Raw genomic sequence first — 18,267 nt, 5'->3', positions numbered from 1 at the left:
CACTGCTTTCTTTACTAAAACTTTGAGCAAATCTTTATTTTTTTTTGACGTTTTGCCATTTGGAGCTGGTTATATCTGCTTTATATACTGTTCTCATATGAAAATATAATTTTACTACAATTGTGATGCAAATTGCTTTTTTTATATGTCATACATATTTTAAATCTCTATATCAACTCAATATAGCTTGTGGTATAGAACTTTGCACAGTGGCATTTTCATAACTTATGAGGGCCAACTGAGGCAATATTATTTAATTGCCCACCCCTTGCCCCAACCTTTTGGCTTATTTATTTATGTTTCATGTGTGTTTTTGTTAAGTTTATTGGGCTGTAGACATGACCTTTATGTGCTGTCCTGCTCCCCATGTACTAAGGATGGCCATAATACCCCTTTTACACCGTCGCAAAAACCAGGGTTGCCGACCCTCCCGGAATTACCGGGAGGATCCCGAAAATCGGGTCCTCCTCCCGGCCCCCCGGAAAGGTGGGCAACCCTCCCGGATTCCGGGGGACCCCCATGCCACCCCCCGATTGCGGCGTCTTCCCCATACCTTTTGGATTGAAATAGTCAATCCGCGGGTGTCAGAGGAGGGGGCGGAGCTAAAATCGCGTAATTTTTAGCTCCGCCCCCTCCACGGAGATACATTAATTGGGGGTTTTAACATCCTGGGGGCGGGGCTTAATGATGTAAAGCTCAAGCCCCGCCCCCCGACCTGCAGCTGGAAGTCTCCTCTCCGGGCTTCTCCCGGAGAGGAGACAGAAAAAGTCGGCAACCCTGGCAAAAACCCAGGGTTTTCCCTTGTGGACCTGGGTCAGTGGCGGTGTAAAAGGGGTTAACCTGTGTCCCTTTACACAGAACTTCTACCCAGGTCCTGCCCAGGGTAGAACATGGGCAGGACCTGGGTAGAGGGCAGTGTAAACAGGTACGCCGGGTGATCTGGATTGATTTTGCACTTGCGCTGCTGAATCTAGATTGATACTCTGTGAACCACGCTGAACAAAAGGACACCTGGACACACTGTAAATATCACATTTAGAATTTTATGTATGAAAAGACATGTTAATAAAAACGGAGTATACAAATATAAGTAAATTAGATTAAAAAGCAGATACAATAAAATAATCTGTAACTTCTCATATACTTGGTTTCAATAGGGATTATTCTAGTTCATTCTTTCTGACAAAATCCTTCTTAAATGGACAAAACCATGTGCACTGCAGGGGGGCAGATGTAACATGTGCAGAGAGAATTAGATTTGGGTGAGTTATTTTGTTTTTGTGCAGGGAAAATACTGACTGCATGATTTTACACTTCAATATAGATCTCACTTTGAAGAAAAACCCCACCCAAATCTAATTCTCTCTGCACAAGTTACATCTGCCCCACCCGCAGTGCACATGGTTTTGTCCATCTAAGAAGGATTTTGTCAGAAAGAATGGACTAGAATAACCCCCAATATGAGGCAAGCGCTTGAATAAGGCCGTATCAGTAGCCAACTCAAATGAGGTCACAAATTAATTAATAAATGGGAGATGGATTCCAGGAGCAATATGAAGTCAACAGTGGATGAGATTGTTAGTAGCGGGGGGTCGTTTGTTATATGAATTGGGGAAGATGCAAGCCGACACAGCCAGAATGAAGCTGCGTGTAACCTGTTAGCGCATCCAACGCCAGGTGGTAGAGTTTCAGGTAACGCAATAGATCCTTGTGTTATGCTCACCCTCCTTGGTAGTAGATTCTGGAGGGATCGGAGAGCATGATGGCATGGCGGCTCGACCCGGCGCACGTGACGTTGTGTCGCCCGTGAGTGAGCGATCCGGTGGGATAACACTCCTGATGCTGGTGGCTGCGGGCAAAAGGTGGGCTCCAAATGTGATAGCGAGACAAGTCAAACGAGCCGGCTCCCTGTGCAGAAAGTCGTGACCTCAGAGATGGTTTGGCTCAGGGGCGGAAGTGACTTAGACGCGTTTCATTTCCCAGGCAACTGGAAGCTCTTTCAAGACGCCGTGATCTGACCTGGCTCCCATTTAGAGCAATGGGGGAAGCCCAACTTCCAGACCGCAGTGTCCTGCAGTCAACATGGAGGTTGGGTGGGGGGTGCACATAGCCTCCGCTGCTGTCTGCTGTACTCTGCAGACAGCAGCAGAGGCAGGGAGGTGGTGAATGGATGCCTGTGTGCAGCATCCATTCACCACAGGGGCTGAGGGGGTGCACAGCAGCTTACCTTGGTGCTGGGCTTGCCACAGTGCGACAATCGGCAATCCCGTTTTTTGGAAATGATGTCATCTCCAAGCACCGCCCCCGTTTACACAGTGTAAATGTTGCAAATCCCGTATCCGACCTGGCTTGGATCCGTGTTCCAAATGCCAGGTCAGATCCGCTTATTGGGTGTAAAAGGGGTATAATTCACATATTGGTCAATCTGCATTGCCAATTGCGATCATTTTTCTTATCACAGTCGTCCACGGGGGAAGCCAGCAATGCTTTAGGGCACAGGTCTTCAACCTATGGCTCTCCAGATGTTGTGGAACTACATGTGCCAACATGCCCTGACGGTTTTGGCATGCTCTTATAGGAAAAAATGTGGCAATGCATGTTGGAACATGTAGTTTCACAACATCTGGAGGGCCACAGGTTGAAGACCCATGCTTTAGGCAAGTTTAGGGCATTCATCAAAATTGTCAAATTGCCCCCAATCTATCGCTGATGTATGGGCAGCTTGCTAGTCAGGTGTATAATTGACCAATCATACCAAACACATGTGATAATGATCATTATTTTTATATGTAGGTCAAAACAGTCATTACCTGAAACAACTATAGTAGAAGCTTAAAACTGGGTGAGGAAACTCTGCTACAAAGGTGAGGTTGTGGAAGAATTTCATGTTATAGGGCATACACCATGGCAAGACTGAGCACAGCAACAAGACAGATGATACTTATACTACATCAGCAAGGTCTCTCCCAGGAAAAGATTTGAAAGCATACTGGGGGGGTTTCAAGATGTGCTTTTATAGCTAATTTGAAGAAGCACAAAGAAACAGACAATGCTGAGGACGGTAGATGCAGTGGCCAGCCCAGTGCTTAAAGTGGTCCTGGTGAGGTGGTGGAACTCAGCAGCAAGTGCTATGGACTGATGAGTCAAAATGTGAAATACTTGGCTGTAACAGAAAGCAGTTTGCCGGAGGGCTGGAGCATGGTACAATAATGAGTATCTGCAGGCAGGATAACATGAAAAGACAAAAGGATCTGAATCAGGCCCCAAGTTTCCTCTTCTTCTGCTAGTCCTCCAATGCGATCCATACTTTATCTTTCTATCATAATAACCTAGTTCCATGGGTATCCAGTCATTAGATCTAGTGTCTAGGTCGACAGTCAAAGATTAGACATGCGTTTCCTTTTTTTTTTTTATTTTTTTTTTAAACCAACTTGGTCATTCCTTACCATCCATGTGGGCACAGAGACATGCATTGGGTTGAGCACTGAAGGCCGACAAGGCTTAGGTCAACATCTGAAATAGGTCAACATGGCTAGGGTTGAAAGGTCAACACAAGCATTAGGGCAACTGGCAAGGTGAACATGAATCCCTTTATTTACCCAGATATCAACAGTCACCGTCTTAGGGGGTTATTCATTCCTGGTCGTGCTCCCGCAGCCATCTCCCGACGGGGGAGATGGCTGCTGGGCCCTATTCAATGCTGTCTTCCCCGACAGCATTGAACAGGGGTTCTCGGCAGAACGAGCCCGACATCACAAGCTGTCGGGCTCGTTCTGCCGAGAAAAGCCGGAAATAGGCGAGCTCCCGGCCGGAGCTTGTCTATTTCCGTCCTCAGCTCGCGGCCACGCCCCCTTCTCGCCGCTCAGTGGCCGGGACATTGAATCCCGACTGCAGAGCTCCAGGCGAGCAAATCGAGAACGGGACAGGGACACGGCTGTCACGCTAGCTCGACAGCCGTGCCCCTGACATTGAATACCCCCCTAAGTGTACCACGTTGAATAATCGCTCTGGCTATGGGTCGACCTAGACCATTTTGAATGTAGACCAACACAATCTAGATGTAATATAACATAACCGTTGAATGATCTTTTCCTGAAAAGGCCTAGCAGACAATTTTCCTGAGGAAAAATAATTTAAAAAAATAAACAAGTGCACTGCTATTCCCCTTTAGATGTATACAATTACATTTCTCCATTTGTACTGTACCTTCTGGACTCCTCAATGCCACTAGATGTCACTATTATTGCACTATGGTCCAGATGCGCTAAGCTTCAAAAGTGATAAAATGGAGAGTGATAAACAGCCAGCCAATCAGCTCCTACCTGACATGTCACAAACTGTGTTTGAAATAGGTCAGGCAGGAGCTGATTGGTTGGTTGTTTATCACTCTCCATTTTATCACTTTTGAAACTTAATGCATCTGGCCCTGTATCTTTATAATAACTATAGTCAGAACAATTGTTATTGATGTCATATACAGAAAAATCAAAGCAATGATAAACAGTCAGCAGTTGTAGGTTTTGCTATCAATATAGTTTGTTCACGAGTCTGTAGCCGAACCCAGTATTCTTCGGATTCATGTTCTCTATAGAAAGAAACCCTGTAATAGCATTTTACACTGGCAGATTATACAGGGGTCCTGTATCCCACTGAGAGGGAAATGTATCAAAGTTGGGAAAGAGATAAAGTACCAATCTAATCTTCTGTTAGTTTCCAACACGGACTATAAAATGAAAATGAGGAGTTGAGTGGTTGGTACTTTATCACTATGATAAGTTCCCCTGGCCTCTTACCTGTACTGTACCTAACCTCCACTAATTACTTTCCAGGTAATCCAAAGAGGGACAAAGTGCCGGGAATTCGGCAGTCGGGATTTTGACCGCCGGCATTCCGACCGCCGGAATTTTAACTGCATCCCTCCCATACTCATGGTTCACTTGCAAAGGCAAATTTCTTCTCAAATGGACAAAACCATGTGCACTGCCGGTGGGGCAGATGTAACATGTGCAGAGAGATTTAGATTTGGGTGAGCTATTTTGTTTCTGTGCAGGGAAAATACTGGATGCTTTATTTTTACACTGCAATATAGATCTCACTTTGAAGTAAAACCCCACTCAAGTCTAATGGTGTGTACACACGGTGAGATTCCCTTGCTATTCGACTTAAGATTCGACTGCTATACAATCTTTGCTAACTCTGTACTATATACCTACAATTCATGCTATGTACATTTGATTTGCACTATATAGTCATTGCTGCCCAGATTATCTGGGTTTTGATTTGTGCTGTCAAGGGAGCGAGCATCAGGATCGCAAGGTAAAAAACCTGTGCGATCTGCATGCGATTTTGACTATATAGTCAAAATCTCATGCTGGATTGTACCGTGTGTACACAGCATAACTCTCTCTGCACAAGATACATCTGCCCCACCTGCAGTGCACATGGTTTTGTCCATTTAAGAAGGAATTTGCCTTTGCAAGTGAACCAGAATTAGGGCCATGGTGTATTCGTGTAGATATTTGCAGGGGTGCCCTGGTTTTGTGTTTTCGTGGGACCAATTCAAATTGTTTATGGTTGGTCAATGTGAGGCAAAACCAGTGCTGGTGGCTTCTAACCATAAAATATGTGGACAAACAAAAGTGAATCCTGTCCCTTACCACATAAGTAACCTTAAGGATCTCATATAAAGATAAAGAAAAAAGATGGTGGAGCGCTTTAACTAGACAATAACACACATTAATCAATTGGGTATCACATTAAAATAAATAAAGATTTATTCAATAATATATACTCACGACAATTAAAATATGCACAGAATAAAAATTATTGCTAAGGACGGAGGAATAGTTAATGATTACCACTTGTTCCTATTATGGATCCCTTTTAAGGGCCGTACACACGTTTGGATTTTTGGCCATTTTCGATTCGATTTTGCTTATAGGAGCAAAATCAGATCGAATCCTGTAAGAAATCGTTTCGGTTTGTTGTTCCTTTCGATCTAAATTCGATTCGATGCGCGCTCCCGTTTTCGCCAAATCGAACAAAAAAATCCTCTATGCAGCCAAGAAAATCTCGAAAGGGTTCTAGTAAATCGAATGTGTTTTTGTTGTTTTCGATTGGAATTCGATTCGATTTCGATTGAGCATTAGATATGATATGATATATGATAATTATTTTTTTTTAAAGAAGGTTGCAGATCGAAGGGATATAGAAAGTAGAACGAAATCGAATCGATTGCACAAGTGCAAATCGAATTTCACATCGAAGGAAAAATCGAAAGGTGGTGGAGGGGGGAATCGAAATCGGATCTACATCGAATCGAAATCGATTCGAAGTCGATGCGTGTGTACGGCCCTTTAGATTGGTTTAGCTTGGTCTCCCATTTTGTAATCCAAATAACTGGTATTGTGGGTGTCCATATACCTGCTGAAGTCCCAAGGTGCTTTTCCTGAAGATGTTTATACAGGTGTCCTGTAGATACAGGTGGGTAGCAAAGTAGATAAATCCTTCACCAAGTATATGCGCTAAACAAAAAAATAATCAGACTCCCCTGTACATGAGCCCGTCTCCGGGTTGCTTCTTGGGGTAGTTCAATAATGATGATATGGAAGACAAAAAACAGAAAAAGGGCATTCGCCCTCGTATAATACTGTTTAACACGATGTATAAAAAAACGATACACTGAGTTGAGACAATTATTATCGTAAATATAAGTGTGGATGGTCGGGGGGTTCCCCCTCTCTGTGAACTCACATTTTCGGATATATATACAAGCTTATCACCAACACATCAGGTTAAAACCTTTTCCTCTTTTATGGATATTCCAATATTAGCGGGGATTCCCCCTTTCCATATACTCACGGTTAGGTGGTATAAACACAGCGTGTCACAGGGTCTTTCTCCTGGATATTCGGTCCAAGGAAAATTCCCACAAGTAAATGAAGAAGTGTTCTTTATTAGTAGTAAATCAGATAAAATCAGATAAAATGAGCAGGCTGTTCTACCATTCCTGGGCTGACTGGCTTCTCAGGGGTCCAGATGGTATCAGTCACGGGGCCCCGTAAGGAAAGGTCCCACTGAGTGCTGTCAGGTTACCGGTGCGACCTTGAAAAAGATCTCCATGTGAGATCGAAACGCGTTGGCAGTGACTTAGGGAAGCATTGGCTGGACCCATTCCGGTAATCTGACAGCACTCAGTGGGACCTTTCCTTACGGGGCCCCGTGACTGATACCATCTGGACCCCTGAGAAGCCAGTCAGCCCAGGAATGGTAGAACAGCCTGCTTATTTTATCTGATTTTATCTGATTTACTACTAATAAAGAACACTTCTTCATTTACTTGTGGGAATTTTCCTTGGACCGAATATCCAGGAGAGAGACCCTGTGACACGCTGTGTTTATACCACCTAACCGTGAGTATATGGAAAGGGGGAATCCCCGCTAATATTGGAATATCCATAAAAGAGGAAAAGGTTTTAACCTGATGTGTTGGTAATAAGCTTGTATATATATCTGAAAATGTGAGTTCACAGAGAGGGGGAACCCCCCGACCATCCACACTTATATTTACGATAATAATTGTCTCATCTCAGTGTATCGTTTTTTATACATCGTGTTAAACAGTATTATACGAGGGCTAATGCCCTTTTTCTGTTTTTTGTCTTCCATATCATCATTATTGAACTACCCCAAGAAGCAACCCGGAGACGGGCTCATGTACAGGGGAGTCTGATTATTTTTTTGTTTAGCGCATATACTTGGTGAAGGATTTATCTACTTTGCTATCCCTCTATTCACGGGAGGTCTGGTGCTTCCTCCTAAAACCCTCACCATAACTTGCTGCTATTCTGCGCAATAGGAATTCCTCCAAACTTTCTTCTCCAGATACAGGTGGGTCTCCAGCGATTGAGCAGGTGGTGGTGTCCCTTGATAGTGCAGTCCAGTATTGGGATTGGATGGATTTTGGGGGGGTCCAAGAAGATGTTTGATGAGGGAACTGGTTCAAGTGGAATGTTGGTAGGGATAGTCCAATGTCCAATAGCAAGCAAACTGACGCGTTTCGTTGTTATCTAACAACTTTTTCAAAGGTCTCCTTAAGGATCTTATATAAAGATAAATTTAATTGAAATATGATTTTCTTTGGTACTCGTTTCCTAGCACGGCGCCCGTCGGGTCCCATCGCATACCTTAACTTAAGGTATGCGACGGGGCCCGACCGACCCGATTTTCGGGCTTTAAAGTAGTTTCTAATACAATTAAAAAATCGGTCGCATCGCATGCCATTATAACGGCATGGGATGCGGTGCGATGGACCCAATTTTTACATTGGACCCAATATAAAAAATGGTCCCTGAGACCCAATTTTACATCAGACCCAATGTTAAATGCCCCCAGACCCGATTTATAATTGTAAACCCACCCTGATGGTTAATTATTATGTCAAATCCCCCCCCCCCCATTGTTAACGCAACGCCACGATGAACGTCAACCCGAAGCGTGGTGGTACGCGTCCTCCAACCTTTTCATACCCCCACTATCCACATCGGCGCGGAGTTGATTTTACATAGTGTGGCGAGCGCAGCGAGCCACCAAGCCTGAAGCGTGGCGAGCGCAGCATGCCCTGCGAAGGGACGCCTAATACGTGTGAAGTAATGCGTGTCTGCTCGCTGCGCTCGCCACACTATCTAAAATCAACTCGACGCCGACGTGGATAGTGGGGGGTATGAAAAGGTCGGAGGACGCGGGCTCGCTGCGCTCGCCACGCTTCAGGTTGGCGTTCATCGTGGAGTTAACAATGGGGGGCATTTCACATAGTAATTACCCATCAGGGTGGGTATACAATTAAAAATGGGGTCTGGGGGGCATTTAAGATTGGTTCCAATGTAAAAATCGGGTCGGTCGCATCGCATGCAATGCGACCGATTTTTCATACCTGATGGCATACAATTATAATCGGTGGCGCTGTGCTAGGAAACAAGTACCTTTTTTTTTAATTCCTCAATAAGAAACAATTGTTCTAGGGGTGCTGTGAAATAAAAATGATATTGTCGGGTGCAGTAATCATAGAACATTTTGAAAACACTACTTGAACCTTTAGTAACTGTAACAACTAGATAGATAATATAATGGGGTATGGATCTTATGGTCAACAGCTATTAGGTCGACATACTGCAAGGTCGACATGGCTGTAGGTTGACATGGGACAAGGTCGACAGGTCATTACATCCACACAAGCATTAGGTAGATATGTTCTAGGACGAGTCAAAAAGTCGACATGTGGGTTTTCACTGTTTTTTTTACCTGAATGCCGACACAGTCGACATGGACACGTGTCACTGCGCTCGCCATGCTTTGGGCACGGTGCTTTGCTACGCTTGGCACACTATTTTATTCTCCCACCATACCCTAGTGGATGGTAGGGCATGAAATACCGCCTGTTGGCACATGTCGGCTCGAAAAACAGTGAAAAACCCCATGTCGACCTTTTGACTGTCGACCTAAACCCATGTCGACCTTTCAGTATGTGGACCTAATGACTGTCGACCATCTTTAGATCGACTAACCAACCATATCCCATATAATGTGCAGGTGACAGAAGTCGCAGCCAGAAAGTAAACGAGGATAAATTAGCCAATATCTCAGTTGAAATAACTTTGTTCAGGGAACTAGAAAGAACAACTTGAAGGAGAACTAATCCAAAGCATAAAATAGTAATTTATTTGTAAATAAATAAAAGACAGTCACTGAAAGGCACATGTACGTTTTCTCTGACACTCCCAGTAAACGGCCGGGTGACAACCCTAAATGCCAGCTTCCTGCCAATCAACTTGCCTACGAGTGATGAAAAAAACACACTGGATTTTATTAATACCACTTTCACATCGCCGACAAGTTTTAAAAACCGGTATTTTAAAACGGTAATTAAAACGGGTCAGAGCCTTACATTGCCGCAGATTACCGTTTTAAATACCGGTTTATACCCCTTTCACATCGCACTTTTAAAACGGTAAATTGCCGTTTTTTTTTTCCTTTTTAAAACGTTTAAGCCTGCACTGTGAATGCATAGCATTGTACACATTCACATTGCACAAAAAACGGCAAGGAACCGTGTAGGACTCTGCTTTTTACACGGTTCGAAATGCCAGTTAACTTTAAACGGTAAATCGGCTGTGGTGCATTCACAGTGCAGGCTTAAACGTTTTAAAAAGGGAAAAAAACGGCAATTTACCGTTTTAAAAGTGCGATGTGAAAGGGGTATTATACTGCCAGCCGTAGGCATGCGCAGTGAATCGATAATCGCCTGGCCTACGAATTTGCAGCCGTGTGATCACGTCTGAATAACCACCTTGGTTAAGAAACCCCCGGCCATTCCCCCTTAATAACTAATTAGGCACTTTGAAAATGTTTTCATTATTCTTAATATAGTGGAGTGCTTTACGTTTTTTTGTTTTTAGGCTTGCAGGTGGGAGTAATCAGTTGTGTTTGCAAGATTTCGGAAAGTGACTATAATGGACCCAAATATATACTTCTACCCATTTTCATGTACCCCGAATTTTATGAGAGCATTTATTTCATACACAAACATATGCTTTTTTTTAATCTTTATTAAGTGTGTGTTTTTTTAAATGCAGATTGCAGCCATTTTAAACATATTAAGTACCTACAGTCTTTTTACTATGTCCTCCCCCACGCCTTAGCGGATGGCAGGGCATGAAATACCACCTGTCTGCACACACAAAAAACGTGAAAAACCCATGTCGACCTTTTGACCCTTCTAGACTTTAGGCATGTGGACCTTCAGTGGTCAACCCAATATCACATACCCAAAGGCCAAATCTCTACATTGCCCGTGTAAATAGTTATACTGTACCTTTCTTTGGTCAGTGGTTATTGGTGATGCTTTCTTTCTGGGCTCAATTATTAGCCCTCCTCGTTTATATTCCAAGCGGTTTATTTTTTATAATTCATTGATAATACTGCACTTGTCATGTCAGCTTTCACCACTGCGATGTTAAAGGCTACCGGAGAGTAACGTGTAAACACCTCTGCAGCTCCCCCCGTAAGACTAACTGCATTTCTAACGCCGTCTCATAACTAAGAGCCCGATCGCAGGACTGATAGGTCATCCGGTAACACAGACCGATCTTACCAGCTGCCACATTCTCATACCTGTCCTGCAGCTGCACACTGACAATGGTTCCCATAGACACCCTTCGCGCTATGGTGTGGAATTCTACTTCATCAAACACAGCGTCACCTTCAACCCAGAAACTTACATCATGGATGTAATATGGAGGGTGCAGGGAAAAGCTGGTAAAGGGTTTTAACTGTCGTTGACTGTACTGTTGTATGAATCGCTCATCGGCTGACCAAAGCACTCGCCAGTCTTCAATGCCCAATAGACACATGGCCATTATGTCTAGATTTAAAGTTGCCAAAAGGAAACCAAAACTGCTGGGTGGAGATCCTAGAGGAAGGACCTTCACCGTTCCGACAATGTGATCACAATCAGCTGGTGACACGGTAATCACATAATCTCCAGCACTTTTTTGGTGAAACGTTAAGGTGCTTTTCCGAACGTGGATTTTAGCACTTTCTAATTCCTCACTTGCAGATCTTGTCACGTCACTGTCCACTGATGCCACAACAGAGTCCACAGCATTCTCAATGGTGTCCATCAGCAGCTGGAGCTGGGCTGTCAATGTGTCACTCTGGTAACCCAACAGCATGAGTGCTTCATGGTAAACCGGCAAGGTCCATGAAGAGATCAAAGACTTTCTGAACACAAGTCCACTCAATACAGACAGACTGCTTGGAGTAAAGCCAGATTTCTGAATGATGTCATCAACAAAACATGCCAGTGAGGGCCTCAGGGAATATAACGGGATTGGCTGGCCGGTAGAATTATGAGCTGAGGTTCCAGACGATCCACCTGGTATCTTGCTCGCATCGGACATCACGTAGTAGAGATTGGTGCCAGTCATTGAACATAGAGGAACAGATGTAATATTGCAGGTCTCACAAATGAGAGGAAAAGTGTCCTCTAATATGTTCACTGGAAGTTGATTTTTAAAAGACCCCACCAGCTCCTTATACAGCAAACGGATGGGATGACGCAAGTTTTGCGCAAGGAAACCACTGGAAAATAAAAGAAACACACAGAGATGTCAGCCAGTGTCACCTGACCACATGCAGATTTATGCTAATGAGCTTCGTCTCTCATGTTCACCATTGACAGAAGTGACATGATTTATTGCCTAGAGCTTGCACTGCTCCCAATGTGTGTCCTGACCGAGTACCCCTCCTCTAGCCAAACCATGCCCTCAGTGAGCAGTTAGATTGATAGGAGATAACGACCCATGAGAGGAAATGATCTCCAAAATGACTACTTAGGAAAGGGTATTTCAAAGTTCAGACAAAGTATTGGGACAGATCTGCCTGTGGTTCTCCTTCAATGATGGAAGCACTTTCATACGTTACATTATATACCTATGATTCTTTACTAACGCAGTAAATGGTTATTCTTCAATTACGTTGTACAGTAGACTCTGTTACGGCTGTGGACAACATGCAAAATGTCGACAGGATCAAGGGGTTTACGTTTTTGTACGTTTCATCATGTGATCAGTTACTGAACGATGGATACTCGCCACTCTGGTGGCTTGTTGAGCTCGCCCGATCGAACTCATGTGGCTGATAAATAAAACAAAAGTTAAAAAAATTGTAATTTGCGTTGACCATGGTCATGTGGACCTTTTTAACCATGACGCCCATATCTTGTCTAACTAGATACAGCCGAACCAGTGTCTGGAACCCTTTTGTTTCTATGTGGAGCATCTACGCCAGGTATGGAAACTAACATCCTGGTAGAAATACAGGCGCTTATTAGGGTAGCAAGGAACCACTGAAGCAATGTAACAGTAACCAGTCTTCATAAGCATCTTCCACTGACGGGTGGACATTGGAATGCTGAGATGGAAAAGACCAAGCTGTATAGAACACTGCCAGCATTTTATACCAAGGTCTGACAATCAATGACTATTGTCAGTCAATTAAAATGAATATTAACTATTAGAAGATAAAATGAATATGACGGTACTTGTTTCCTAGCACGGAGCCTGCGATTTTGATTGTATCCATCGGGTCCAAAAAAATTGCGTCGATCGCATCACATGCAACCAAATCGCATGCGATGGACGCGATTTTTAAATCAGAACCAATGTAAAATGGTCCCTGAGACCCGATTTTACGTTGGGCCCAATGATAAATGCCCCCCAGACCCCAATTTTCATTGTATACCCACCCTGATGGGTCAAATGCCCCCCCATTGTTAACACCATCCCACGATGAACGCCTACCCGAAGCGTGGCGAGCCCCGCGAGGGGCCGCGCATTACTTCACAGGTATTACGCGTCCGCTCGCCATGCTTCGGGCTCGGTGGCTCACTACACTATATAAATTCAACTCCACGCCGACGTGTATAGTGGGGGTATGAAAAGCCCGGAGGACACGTTCCGCCGCTCGCCACGCTTCGGGTTGGCGTTCATCGTGGGGTGGCATTAACAATGGGGGGGGGGGGGGCATTTCACATGTAAAATACCCATAAGGGTGGGTATACAATGAAAAATCGGGTCCATTGGCCCATTTAACATTGTTCCCTACGTCCATCGCATCGGTCGCATCGCATGCCTTAACTTAAGGCATGCGATGGACGCAATTTTTTAATTGTCGGGGAAAAGGCTAAAAATAGCCCTGAAATCGCGTCGGTCGCGTCCATCGCATACCTTCAGTTAAGGTATGCGATCACCTGCGATGGGCGTCGTGCTAGGAAATAAGTTCCAATATGACTGTTCTACTAAAGAGGAAATAGCCAGGTTTAATTCTATTTTGTCTTTCTTATATTGGTTTAATATCTATGTGACAGGTCCTATATTCCACATTGCAAATAGTAATCACATGGAGAAAGCGGAGAGTAGAGTCACCGTTCTGTTACAACATCCTTGTATGCTGGATCCTGGACAGATGCAGAGAAGGTGGTTAACCGGTCAATCAGATGCAATGCTGCCATGTTCTCCAGGGGTAAACTTCTGGTGAATACGTGGTTCAAAGAGCCAGCCATGTGGAAGGATTTATCCTGGCTCCTGTGTAACAAACGGGTGCACTTAAATCAAAGTGGCACATATAAAAATGTACTTTGCTATGTTATCTATGATTACATACAGCAGTAGAGGGTAGCTGTGAGCGAGATATGTACAAATAGATTCATACCACTCACTACACACAGGCCATATTTTTATGGAACAGAAGTGCAAAAAAAAAAAAAACATTTAATGACATCACACATTTCCAGAGCGATTTGTTTTCTGCCTAAGTGCATGGAGTAAGTGGAGCCAGCGTTTACAGACAAACAATTATGTAACAGGCAAGGAGCAGAATGGAACAAAGTCCTCAACGGGAATGTATGGAGGAGAATGGATGCATTCAGTCATTTGAGATAAGGCTAAAATATGTCATTTTGCAGACTGAGATTATTGAAATGAGTGAATAGAGCCTGATGTATCAAGCTGCAAAAAGTGATACAGTGGAGAGTGATATACAACCAGCCAATCAGATCCTACCTGTCATTTTCAAACCCAGCCTGTAACATGGTAGTTAGGAGTTGATTGGCTGGCTGTTTATCATTCTCCATTTTATCACTTTTTGAAGCTTGATACATCTGACCCAGAGGGAGAACTTGCTGTGATGATCCTTGTTTTGAAAAAGGGCTCAGCCATTTCCACTCAATGTTTTGAACCAGCTTTAAACTGCCGGGGATTAGGCTTAGTCATATACAGTATGTACAGTACTTCTAGTGGGTGGTATTTTGCACAATGCAGTAGGTGCACTTCACCAAAGATTTATAAGTAAATGAATAAATAAATAATAACCTAGAAAATGGCCACTATCTCTATCACATAGTTGGCCATTCACGAATCCCATTTTACCTGTATCCGGTGCTCTGGTAACCGTAGTACTGATCTGATTCAAATGGAACCACTGCACTCAGGATGAATCCTGCCTTTGCTGCCATGGCGACCACTTGCCAGCTGTTGTGCCATTCCCTCTTAGGGTGATCGGCCGGAGTGCCACCTTGTCCTTGACATAATGCCACATGGATGTCTCCTTTCTGAGCAAGAACATTCGCACAGCTAGAATATAAATGATCAACAACAAGCACCATTATAAAATAACTGCTCACCCCAACTGCTAACAGCCCCCCTCACAGTGGTTTTAAAATCTATTAGTTCACTAACACACCCCTTTACCCTTTGACCCATCTTTTTTTATATATATATATATATATATATATATATATATATATATATATATATATATATATATATTATTTTAACCGGCATCATTTACGTTATATTTCCCCAACTGTTACTGATCTCAGTATAGGCATACACCCCACATGCGGAGTACAGCAGCACGTGTGTCAGGTAGGATTGATGATCAGACCCCCTTGCTGCAGCTGATCTCTGTACATGTAGAGATGAGCCAAATTGTGCTGGGAAAGGAACTAAAGCCGGCCATACACTAGTGCAATTTCATCCGACTCAGACGGATCGGGCTGAGAAATCAGATGAAAAGTGGCAAAATTGAATGTGTTTGACATCAGATCCGATCCAATGCGCGGTCCTGTGCGCATGGGCTTGGAGCCTGAAGATCGGAAGAGCCGCCTTATAGATATATCGGGTCCGGCAGAATCAGTCCGGCTTAGCAGGGGTCGCATAAGGTGTACTGTATGTAAAAGAACTGCATACGGTGTATCGTTTGCAGTCCTGCTGCCCAGGAAGCTGGCAGAGAGTTCAAGGGAAAACGCATGTGACCTCCCCTCGGAGAAGTCGCTCTAGTGCATGGGCGCCTTAAGTTGCAAGTCCAACACGGCATTCTAGTGCATACACACTGAGCGATATTCCCCGGCCCAGAGATTTTTACAAAACCACTTTCCACAGTAGGAGATTGTGGAAAGTGGTTCACTCGGACGGTAAATCAGGCCAACAGATGGCGATGATGCAGGAGCGCGCATCAGCACTCACCCCCCAGCCATACACACTTGGGAGATTTTGAGCTCAAGACGTGACAACTCAGCTACCTTCAGCTCAAAATTCACCTAGTGTATACGGGCTTTTAAGCAGAAGATGTACACATACCATCTATGATTGGAAATCTCTACTTTTAAACAGGGATCAGTAAGAGAAGTTTTAATATTATTGATTTCAAGTCTGCAATGTGGATTTGATCATTTGGAATATCTTATTGAGAAAATCGGCAGGGGTAGACCTGGGGTAATGAACCATCACAAATATCTGACTGCTATGGAACTGCGCATGTGCTGTGATATTCCTGCGACTGATTGCACTGCCTTGAATGCTGCAGTGTGATTGGGAGCAGCACTATTGGGAGAAGAGATGGGCAGCATTGCTCCATTTTGAGGGCGTGTCAAAGCTAGTGGCTGCATCCTTGGAAACAGCGTCACTGGCCTCTGCAGCATAGTTTTGCCAGACCATCCTTAATAATCCACGTAAAAATGTTCTTAATTTAAAAAAAAAAAAACACAAAATTTGCATCCAGGACACTAAACTAACCTGTGAAAAAAATTGACCAGCAAATCCCTGTTCTTCTTGACTCCAGCTTTCCTGCCGCAGTGTGGGAAGTTGAAAATAATTCTGTCGTAACTTTGCTTGCTGAGAAAAGCATAGTCTTTCAGCCTTGTAGCATCCACACCACAGTGAACCACAGCTCCTACAGGATTCCGGATGAAAATGACACAGATGGTCATTAGGTATGTGGTTATCATCACACAGCAGGATTAGAGGTCCCCTGTCTTATTACCCCACTTGTATCACCTTATTTATTAATAACACCGTAGTGGTTAGTACAGAGGTAATGTCTTACTACAAAAGGAGCATGGACAGAGCTAGAGCTCCGCCCCCAAGCAACCCTGAAGCACCACGAGCCAATCAGTCAAAGAAAATGGATGGCCATCGATGGGTAAAACTATCGATGGTCATCTATCACATAGATGGCTGGTTGCAGTGTCACCATCGATGACGACTGCACTGATGGCCATCCCTAATTCAAAGCACTTGTGTTTACAACTGCTTACTTTACCTTTGCTTTCAAGATGCTGAATATTGCCCCAGGCAATAGGCTGCTGTGATTTTGTATCTTCTGTCTCATAGCAGGTGGCTACAATGCGATCCTTCCCCTGGCTGTCATCGCATAGGGACGCAGAAAAAGAAAAGTTGCCCTCTCCTACCAACAAAATAGTAAGGGCCTTTCTTACCGTACCTTGACCTGTGTAGGGAACGCAGGAGTTGTAGAGCTTAGTAAGTACATGAGAGAACATTACAGTGACTATTACAGCTTTAATATAAAAAATACACCGTCATCACCTATTTGTGATCAGGGGTTAACTGATTTATTAATCTAAAAATACCTTTAAAATATCACAAGAGAAAAAACAGATTTGGCAGATTTGTAAACATGAGTGAAAGATGCCATAAACCCACATATCAGATTCCAATGTATACCTCAACCTGTGAGCCAAGAAGGTCTAATTGGGCAGTCATCTATCAGGCGGTGTTACACACAGTTTGTGCAAACAAAACCAATTCTAGGGGTTGGGTACAACTCTACTTATGGGAATCCAGAACACAAATGTTGCAGCTAATTCTGCAGCCTGAGGGGCTGGAAACATAGCCAGCAGCTCAACGAGCCACTAGCCAAGCCCCCACAGTGGCGAAAACAGGGCTTGGCCTCTCGGGAATAGGCCACATCTCTGTATTGCTAGGCCATGCCCCCCCTCAAAAAAAAAATTGAGCCGAGGGGTCACTCTTTAAGGCTGGACAGTGTTGGGAGGTATGTTATATAGGGGATATGTTTATTAAAGCTTCTAAAAATTAAATAAGATGATGTTGCCCATAGCAACCAATAACATTGTAAAATTTTCTGGGATGTAATAAAGAAATGACAGGTGTGATTGGTTGCTTTGGGCAACATCACCTCTTTCCATTTTTAGTAAATGGATCCCTAAGTGGTAGTGTATGTGTATGATTGTCAGCTATAACACACACAACTCACCCATGGCTCTGGACTGAAGACTTCACCATCTGCACTTTACGTAGGACATGTACGTATGTCACTGCAAACATTCTCTCCTGAGATCTCGTCTACCAGTGTTTCTTAATGATAGCTAAGTGTTGGGAAATCGATCATGCG

General features: G+C 43.8%; 2 protein-coding genes across 2 annotated transcripts in view; one reads left to right on the top strand and one right to left on the bottom strand.

Moving 5' to 3' along the window:
• The window catches only part of CFAP68 (cilia and flagella associated protein 68), an 89,056-nt gene that overhangs the window by 55,207 nt on the left and 15,582 nt on the right, over nt 1-18,267 (top strand). The gene's annotated exons all lie outside the window — the stretch shown is intronic.
• FDXACB1 (ferredoxin-fold anticodon binding domain containing 1) lies at nt 9,697-18,246 on the bottom strand. Its single transcript, XM_083163216.1, has 6 exons — nt 18,130-18,246; nt 17,158-17,343; nt 16,632-16,788; nt 14,985-15,188; nt 13,983-14,141; nt 9,697-12,138 (listed from the first exon to the last, which is right to left on the bottom strand). Exons 1-6 carry the CDS (start codon nt 18,131-18,133, stop codon nt 11,019-11,021), a joined length of 1,830 nt encoding a protein of 609 aa, XP_083019342.1. The 5' UTR covers nt 18,134-18,246; the 3' UTR covers nt 9,697-11,018.

The sequence above is a fragment of the Crinia signifera genome, chromosome 19 (genome assembly GCF_055691185.1).
Source record: "Crinia signifera chromosome 19, ASM5569118v1, whole genome shotgun sequence".
NCBI lineage: Eukaryota > Metazoa > Chordata > Amphibia > Anura > Myobatrachidae > Crinia > Crinia signifera.
Note: the sequence above shows the minus strand (reverse complement) of the source record. Positions and strands in the feature narration are given on the sequence as shown.

What these genes read in the sequence shown, in the direction of transcription:
- FDXACB1 (XM_083163216.1), bottom strand. An exon ending in CTGGTCAATTTTTTTCACAG is followed by an intron (nt 15,189 to 16,631) that starts GTTAGTTTAGTG and finishes TTTATATTCTAG; the next exon opens with CTGTGCGAATGTTCTTGCTC. An exon ending in AAGGATGTTGTAACAGAACG is followed by an intron (nt 12,139 to 13,982) that starts GTGACTCTACTC and finishes TTTATTTTCCAG; the next exon opens with TGGTTTCCTTGCGCAAAACT.